Genomic DNA, 9,611 nt, shown 5'->3' with positions numbered 1-9,611 from the left:
GATATCAAGATTGTGAAAAACCAGGACTAAGAAGAAGAAAAACTTCTGCTATTGACTACCTATGGATTTACCATTTGGAAACAGGGACTAATCAGATTAAAGATCCAAGCCAAATACAATCAACACATCCTTAAAATTGTTTCTCCTGAACCACTGTCAGTACCAAATTTGGTGGATAACATTCATCAAACAATCTAAACTTTAGTTTATATACCAAGAAAAAAATACTTCAAAAGTCAGTGGGACACACCTATAACATTACCAGGTGTTTCTACTGTAATGGAACAGTTAACTCCTAAGAACTTCTCCTATGCCCACCTAATTAAGTTAAAATTCCTTAAAGAACCAAAGAAAAATTCCTTTTATAGCCACCGAAATATGAATCCCAATTTTTTCCCAAACTCCTATTTCGTATAAGTGCTAAGGGACTTTATACTGCTTGCTTCCCGCAGCACTCTTCCTGAAAGAGACTTCTCAGTTCTTTATCTTGATATCGTCATAGAAGGATACATAAATTCCAGAAGATCTGACACATTTTTTTATTGTAACATTTAAAATCAAGTTTTCAATTATAACCCATTGATCTACTCAAACAGCACTAGTAAGTTGGTGACGAAAGTCTGAAACAACCTTACTTAAAAATGATTTTGGAAAATATCTTAGAATGAGATTAAGAAGGCAAGTTTAAATTTACTGAAGTCAGTCCCAGGATGAAATATTTTGCTTTTAAGGCAGGGTTTTACCTGTCCTTATCACACTTTCCCACATCTTTCAGATGATTTCAATTTCATACCTTTAAGCTTTATAAATTAGCAATTTAATTGTCCTCTCAATAAACTAAGAACACCGTCATACTACATCCATCAACAGTCAACAGACCTGCCACCTACTAGATTGCCATGATCTAATTTACTTGAGGCTGGAGAGATTTCTTTATAAGGTCAAGTATATGTACAGTGCTGCCTTATAAGCTATGCTAACAGTAACTATAAAAACTCCAATACTAACTTTGTCACGTAAGCTGAACAAAAGCAAATATAAACTAACAATACTAGATAACAGAGCTATGCAATATAAGAATTATTCCAAGCAACATATTACCACTATATTGCGCTTTCTTAGTGAAATGTAGTCGAAAGACAAAAGAATTTCAAAGAAGTCTTCACCTTTAAAGAAACCTTAAAGGTCACTCGGTATATTTATTGTTCATAGTAATGCTGGTTTATGATTCTAAAATTACTTAATGTGTGCTATCCAAAAGCAACGTCAAATTCACTGCCACTGACTCAATTCAGACTGAAATCAATCTTCAAGAAAGTAATTATTTTTGGAACATCAGGACTTGGATGGATGCATGCATGAATTCGTAAGTATAAAATTCTACAGTACAGATTTGGAATGAAACCCTCAATATGAACTCGTGGTTTTTCAACAAACTTATTTCCTAATCTTATACAAAGAAAAAGTCTAACATAGTCCAGGGATCTGACAGCAAGTCAATTATGGCAGATATAAATACTGCCTTCTCAAAGCTGACATCGCTATCTATAGTACGATGCTATTTGTCTTTTTCACTGTGTTGACAAGCAATGGTAACTAAAACTCTTGATGCATAAGCAGAAATCAAAGTTGGGGCTCCAAACTCTATCTAGTTGCCACACTGGCATTTAAAAAAAAAAGTAATGAAAGGCCAGTTTATTTAAGAAAGCCCTTAAACCTGAAAAATTAATTTTATGAAATCTTGACCTTGGAGTATACTGGAATTCTGTGTGACAAGACACAATATACATAAACTACATCATGCAAAGCATGTTGTTAAAAAAAATAAATTATACACCCCACCCCCAAGGGCTCAAATAGAAAGAAAATGTTTTGAAAATGATGTTGGCAACAAATGTGCTTGATACAACTGATGTATGGATTGTTGTAAGAGCTTTAAGAGCCCCCCATAAAATGATTTAAAAAAAAAACAAAAAAAACACTAGCTCTGAGTTGCACGCCAAACTAACCATCTTTCTCTGGAACACATGCCATTCCTATTTGAAAGATTGACAGATTACACTTACTCACATTTGGGTATTGGCCAACATTTAATGAAAATGTTTTAAATAGATAGGTTGTATTTAAATAAAAACACTTTGGGATCCTCAACAATTTTTCTTGAAGAGTGTAGAGAGACCCAAAATATATAAGACCAGCTACTCTGGAAATGAATGCATACTATATGTAATTCTATAAAGGCAAGTACTAAAGACTACAATCACTCACTATATGACGCTGCATTAGAACACATTAACTCTGTCAGCATTAAGCATGATTTGGCATGAGCATGTAGATCAGCAGTTCTCAACCTGTGGGTCAAGACCCCTTTCTGGGTTGAATCACCCTTTCATAGGGGTTGCCTTCGACCATCAGAAAATACATATCTGATGATCTCAGGAACTGAGACACCGGTCCTCATTCCGTCTCCAGGCAGGTCCGCCTACATGCAGATACGCCCACATATGAGTACACAGCGTGAAGACTGTGACCCATGCAACACCATGCTTCAAGACAAAATTTCATTTATTTGTCATTAGAAATAAATATTTCACAATATAATTACATAGTTTTGTGATTAACTAAGCTTTATGTTCAATTTGTAACAATGAAAATACATCTTACATATCAGATACTTGCGTGATGATTCAGAACAGTAGCAAAACTACACTTATGAAGTAGCAATGAAAATAATGTTATGATTGGGGGTCACAACACGAGGAACTGTATGAAAGGGTCACGGCTTAAAGAAGGTTGAGAACCACTGGTGTAGATGGATCATGTAAGCATGTAAAAGTAGGCCATAATTTTTTCCCTTTCATCTTTTTAAAAAAGTTTTATTAACACTTTATCCACGTCATACAATTCAATAGTTAAATTTCAAGAAGAGTTGTACAATTCTAAAATATTTCCTTCCATGTAGTGTTATTCATGTAATTATTTTTTCCCTAATTGTAGTCCACAATTTTTAATCTTTAACGATTCCCAATAAGCTCGTTACAGAATTTTAGTAAGGCCACAAACATTAGAAAACTCATCCCTTAATTGATTTAAAGTAATTCAACCTACAAAAATAAAAGATATTGTCTGCCTCTATAATTTTCAATGTCAAAATTAACACTATGACAAGCAATTTAAGTAAAGGATTTAATTTTTTTACAAAAAGGTATAAACTCAAGCAAATTAATTTCAATACCTATGCAGGACCATGTTTAAATGACTAATTGCCATGATATCTGCTAATAACTTCTTAGAATAAATTGGTTTGAGTTGGGCCCTTTAATAATAATAAAAATCACTGGTAGTGTTTTACTTACCCGTTTGGGGCCGCTAAAAATCTTTCTGGTATTATCCTTTGATTTATCTCCTTGTTTATTTGGAGGCTTCTTCACACTTTCAGGCACACCAGGCAAGTCCTCTGTAAAATCCAAGTTTTCTGAAATGGTAATCAAAACTAGCTAGCTTTCTATTATTTCAAATGACCTGCCAGACAACTTGTGAAGATCTCACATTATACTGTGGGAGAAAAGACTCAAGGCATAAAAGCACCACACCGCTGACTAAAGAGACAATGACATTAAGAGGCATTCTCCACTCATCCCTGCCTATAATCTCCTCTAAATGAAGATACAGGTCTTTCAACTAGTTCAAACGGTTCAGTCACGGCTAATGCAAACAAAGGCAGCTTGTACATTACTAAACAACCAAATCTCTTGCATTACAGACTGTGACTAGAGTACAAAAGAGGCATGGTGACTTACTCAAAGATGGTGTAATGCACAACACTTTAAATGTGTCAGTCAGTCAGCTATCATGTTTGCATAAGAGACTGCAGCTTGTCTACTTAGGTCAAAACCAATGCACAAAAGATATTATTGCTATGCACCACATAACACTGCCTTATTTCTACTGGCCATAAATAAAGTGGTTTGACCCAATTAAAGCCCTGTGAAAATCATAACTCTTGTTTTCTATATATAATATTTTGTGTAAATGGAAAAATTAAAACTTCTCCAGTGTCATGATTTTAGTTTTCATAGCTCACAGATCTGTTGGATATGTGTAGATACTATCACTAGTTTAAGCGTGTACACACACACACACACACACACACACTGATAGAAAATATCAGGTAGTATCCACCTTTAATACTTCCCTAGAATTTAAGTTTACAAAATTATATTAGTTTTAAAGGAACACCTGTTTACGAATTTACAAAAATGCATAATAACATGAAATTTTAAAGCAGAGGATACCTTCCTTTTGCAAAGCATATTAAATGACTTAATACAATACAGTACAGTAATCTGTGGGTCTTACCAGAAAACTAACCAAAAGATAGTTTTCCAAATGATACTATTTTCTAACTTAAAGAAAAAGACTCAACCCTTCAAATTGTTTCGCATAGGCTCTAACTGAAGGAAAAATAAATCTTGAGATGAAGACAAAATTAAATTGGCTCCAGTCTCCAACCTCTTGCACACCTCTCTGCTTACTTCTAAACAGGAAAACATGTCTATTAATAATAATAGCCTACCTTTGGGACAGCAAGCTTATGTCAATGCAAGAGGAACATCAAGAAAAGGGGAGTGGGAATGACTGCATGTTGAACACAATCATTGTTATTGAATAGCGCAGGTAGAAAATTGAGTTGGTATATGATTTTACTGTGTACATTCAACAACAACAAAAAATATTTTTTAAAGTTTCACACTTTATATGAAGACTCAAACTCCAACTTCAGATGTTACAACCACATGGGCTCTTAATTTCTAGGTGTTATTTGGTTTCAAGATTTATACAGGGAGCATAATGGTTCCATAAGCAATTGGAAGTCATCTAGCGGCTCAACAGAAGGCTCCAGGTTGCAAAGATTACAACCTAGGCAATCCTATGGTGCACTTCTATGTCACTTTACGGCCACTGCAAATCACAGAGACTTGATGGCATCCAACACTTTCATGAGCTCCCTGTGTGGTACAATGGTTAAGCATTCAACAACTACACAAAAGTTTGGAGGTTCAAATCCATGCAGAGGCATCTGAGAAGACAGGCCTGGCAATCTATTTCCCAAAGGTCACAGCCCTGAAAGTCTTATGGAGCAGTTCTGTTCTACACATACAGGGTTGCCACATGTCAAAATCCCCTTGACAACAACTAACAAATCATTTCCTACTTTAAAGTTTAAAAAAGTGTATTGTCCCAAGACATAAATTTCAGTCACATATTTTTCAACTGCTGGTTAGGGTAACTTATTTCCAAGTTACTACAAACACTTAAACTGCAGTACTGTTGCAGGACAACAGTCAGGTTTAGGTACACTCATCAGTCTCAAGAAAGCAACTTTACAGTTGTTCAGGCTAGCAAGAGCTTAGAAGATTGCCATGGCTGCTGTAGACTTCAGTTTGCCTGAAATTCAAGGAGACAGTCTAGTAATACCTTTAACTTTTTAAAGTTTCTATCTTTAATTTGAGGATGGTTCAAGGACTTTGAATGTCGCCTTTTTGATTCCAAGCTATAATAAGCTCCTACAGGACAGAGTAGAGCTGCCTGATAGGCTTTTTCTTGCATACACACTGCCATCCTGGTAATTCTGACTCATAGCAACCCTGTAGTAAGACAGGGTAGAACTGTCCCTGTGGGTTTCCAAGACTGTAACTCTTTGTGGGAATAAAAAGCCTCATCCTTTCTCCCTTGAAGCAACTGGTGGTTTTGAACTCCTGACCTTGAAGTTCGATTTCTTAGGCTGTTAATTTTGGGGAGCAGACCATCAGGTCTTTTCCCACCAAGCTACTGATGAGCTCAAACCACCAACCTTTCAGTTAGCAGCAGAATGCTTAATCATTGCACCTGAAGACTCCCTCCACGGGGACTAGTATACAATTCTACTTTTGAAGGTAGGTAAGAATTATTTTAAACTAGCCAAACTTAGTATTTTTAGGCCCATTAAGGCTTCAAGCACATCTTATACACTACCATGAATCTACACTTAAAAATACAATTTTAATTCACCATAATGACATTTCTTCAAGATTATTAGGACAAAAGTTCTAGGTTCTATTTAACAACTGATATAGATTAACAGAGGCTTCCCTTCATAATGCCCTTCTCAAATAATTAACTGCAGCATTGCTAACCTATTTCTTGTTTTTGTCTCACAGTGAAGACTATCAACTAACTCCGTGAGGGCTACTAGTCTTTCTGATTCTACTATCTTCCCCGCCCCCTCCCCCTCCCCTGCTATCTTAATGAAACTAAATTCACAGGTAAGAGTGAATGAATACTAAACTTGCAATTCTTAATTTTATCAATTTAAGAGAGTTTGTGAATTTTTAAACTGCTGGTTAGTTGAATTGCTTTGAAGATGGCTACAAAAGGTTTTGTATTAATTTTTTCTCTACATTCCATTCAAATTTTTTTAATAGTGTTGATTCTTATTAATACTTTGTAGTTACATTTTATAAAGTCTTGGCAAACATTGAGTAAGCTGAATGAATGAATGAGTGAATGAATGAAACCAGCTGGCTTGACTTTGCGGGGAAATTTTGCGATTCTACACATCTATGAATGACAGTGCAACTGCTATAAGTACTTTTAGTACAATACGGAATCTGCAAATAATTAGGACTGTGTCTTTCATTACTTTTTACTAACAATTAGTTGTAAATAACTAAAACCTATCTTCTTATGTTTCCTTTGCACTTAGATTTTCAAAGTTGAAACATCAAGATGTTTGGTGCCCTTAACTCCATATTTGCATACTTTAATATGCTCCAGGGCTAATGGAAGAATTAAAGAACAAATATGAAAAGCTTAAGACCTAATCATTAACATTTAAAAAGCTGTACCTGTAGTATAAATACTTCTATTAAAATTAAATACAATAGGCTAAAATGGATTTTCTAGGTGACTGGTAATTTAAGTCTGAAAAACTTAAAAAAAAATTTTAAGTACCTGTATTATTTGTATTTGACTGACTGTCCTGGGAATTATCATTGCTCTCTGGGGGAGGTTGAAAGGAGGGCGATGGTGCTGCTTTAGTTCTTTTTTTGCTGGCCTTCCTTTCCATTTGACAGTCATCATCATCATCATCTTCACTTTCACTGAGATCATCAAATCCAAAATATTTAATTTTGTAATTGGAACTCCCAGAACCTCCTTCATCACCTCCTGTTTCATCATGATCTTCAAAACCAAAAAATTCAAGTTTAACATCCTTTTTGGATTTAGTATTACTAGGTCGAAATCTAGTAGTGGTCTTAGAAGTTGCAATATCTGCTTTTTTTCTTAGACGGCCAGCTTCTCCCAAATCTGCAGGAGTTGATGCCGTGAATTCATCCATGCTGCGTTCCATGGTGTCCTGTATGGTGACATTACAAACTGACAAGCAAGATGGATGGAGAACAGTGTAATCTCTAGTCCGTCCAACTGTCCCTCTAAAACTGGTCCCACAACTTACACCACCTTTCTTTGCCTGATTCAGGCCATCTTTACTTGATTCACTGTTTGCTTTGGCTAAGGCCTGGCTGGTGCCATCCATTAGCTTGTCAAAATTTGATGCTCCTTGTGAAGATTTCGCTTTATTGGCCCTGCAGTACGTCCTACAGTTACTTGGCCTAAGAACACTTTGCACAATGTCTTCTTCAATGGCTTCATTGAGATTCTCCAATCGCATTTTTAAATCCTCATCCTTCATCTCCAGAAGATGATCGCTACCCAAACTTAATACACAATCTTCTGATCGGATATCTTCAAAATCATTATCCCATTCATACAAACCAGTTCTTACAGATCCCTTAACTGGAGATACTTCTGGAGATTCTGACCTTTTCCCAACTTGCGAGTTCCAAGTATCGTTTGTTGTTTCCTTGATTTCATCACCTTTGTATCCAGAACTCACTGCAGGTTCTGCACTGGGTTTCTTACTCCTGTCTTCGGCATTCTTATAAATATGGTGACTATTCTTTTCATGTTCATCACTAAAATTCTCCATTTTACCTACAAAAATGAAAACTGTTTCAATCAAAGGATAAAAACAGGAATGAAATAAGTATTTTAAGAATAAGTGGTTATATCTGACAGACATTTCCTCACCCCCCTCTACCTTTACAGCATGTAACCTTCATGTCTAGTGATCTTTCCCCAGGCACCCAAATCCCTTAAAGCTGTTGCCTTAAACTCCTCACTTTGAGATTTCTGCACTCTTAAGCAACTGAATCAGTTCAGAGTAACACGTTAGTCAGCCAAATCTTCTCAGAGCTATGGGCTTTTTGCATAAAGAGGCCTAAATTAAAAATTATTTAGCAGAGCCAAAACTAGTATAATAAAAACTCGTCTTCCATTTGCCATGTAATAGCTTGTGTATGGCTGTCATGCTGGAAACTATGCCACTGGTATTTCAAATAAGACCAGGTAAACCTGGTGAGGTTTCAGTAGCACTTCCAGACTAAGACCAGGAGGAAGAATATGACATCTGCTTCTGGAAACCTTGACGCCGGGCTTACAATCAAGAAAGGTTGTGTTGGGAGTGTATACTCGTCATGTTTATTCAATCTGTGTGCGGAACAAATCCAAGAAGTTGGAGTCAACATCACCTAACAACAACAAAACCAACATAATACACGGAGGCAGTTTCTTATTGTTTTTAAGTGGCTGTAGTGTCTCAGAATAAGTGGCTATTATTTCTGCATGTGTGCCATTAATAAACTGAGCTGCCTATTCATTTTGTACCTGGGGAAATATATTTTTGTTCAATTAAAGTTTTATTCTCAAAAATATTTTCAAAGATCATTTTATTGGGGGCTCTGATAACAATCCATACATCAATTGTATCGAGCATATTTATACGTTGCCATAATTATTCAAAATCATTTTGTAGAAAACATTTCAAAAGCAAGAAAAGAACATGACTCTAATTAGTACTATGCTTAATTACCCCTGCACTCGGTGTGGAAAAAATACTGGTAAAAATGTAAACCCCGCCTTCCAACCTAAACAAAATTATGAAAGACACACCTGTATAAAATACATATGCAAATTCCAATTAAGAGACAATCAAATACAAGTGAGATGCTTTATATGGATTCACTAGACAACTTTAATGCTACCCAACAAATTTACCTAAAAGGTTTGTATTTACTTACCTTATATATATCTTATCAAACATAGATATATGAATGATTTTTGGGCTTACACTTCATCATAACCTTTATTACTAGAACAATTAGTTCTTAGGATATGGCCTGCTCAATACTTGTCCTCATGAAGATATCACTGAAAATATGGGTGCGGTACAAAATGTAATGAAGAAATCAGATGCCTGGCTATAATAAAAAATAGTGTTTAGAGTCTCAAAGGTTTATCTTAAAACAAGCAGCAACCTAAGTGAGTTATCAGTTAAGTCCACAGAAAAGGAATACACCGACCCACGTGATCCAAAGATTGTAAATAATAAAATCCACAGTCAGAGGAGGGCATTGTGTTAGACCTTGAATTCTGAGCGACAGTTTGCAAAAGGCCAAAGATGACTGTGAAAGCCTAAAACGTATTTGCACTGTCCCCATACAGAATAA

The 9,611-nt window shown here is 35.7% G+C and overlaps 1 protein-coding gene across 3 annotated transcripts in view; it reads right to left on the bottom strand.

Annotated features, from left to right (window-relative positions):
- The window catches only part of WAPL (WAPL cohesin release factor), an 85,171-nt gene that overhangs the window by 52,678 nt on the left and 22,882 nt on the right, over nucleotides 1-9,611 (bottom strand). For all 3 annotated transcript variants that reach the window (XM_045293379.1, XM_045293380.1, XM_045293382.1), the window contains 2 exons: nucleotides 6,994-8,037; nucleotides 3,357-3,475 (listed from right to left, as the gene is read on the bottom strand). In XM_045293379.1, the coding sequence (XP_045149314.1) occupies nucleotides 3,357-3,475; nucleotides 6,994-8,037 (1,163 nt within the window). The remainder of the gene's footprint in view (nucleotides 1-3,356; nucleotides 3,476-6,993; nucleotides 8,038-9,611) is intronic.

The sequence above is a fragment of the Echinops telfairi genome, unplaced genomic scaffold (genome assembly GCF_000313985.2).
Source record: "Echinops telfairi isolate 266 unplaced genomic scaffold, ASM31398v2 ScPeMD7_2010;HRSCAF=2546, whole genome shotgun sequence".
NCBI lineage: Eukaryota > Metazoa > Chordata > Mammalia > Afrosoricida > Tenrecidae > Echinops > Echinops telfairi.
This window is presented reverse-complemented; position numbering and strand designations above follow the sequence as displayed.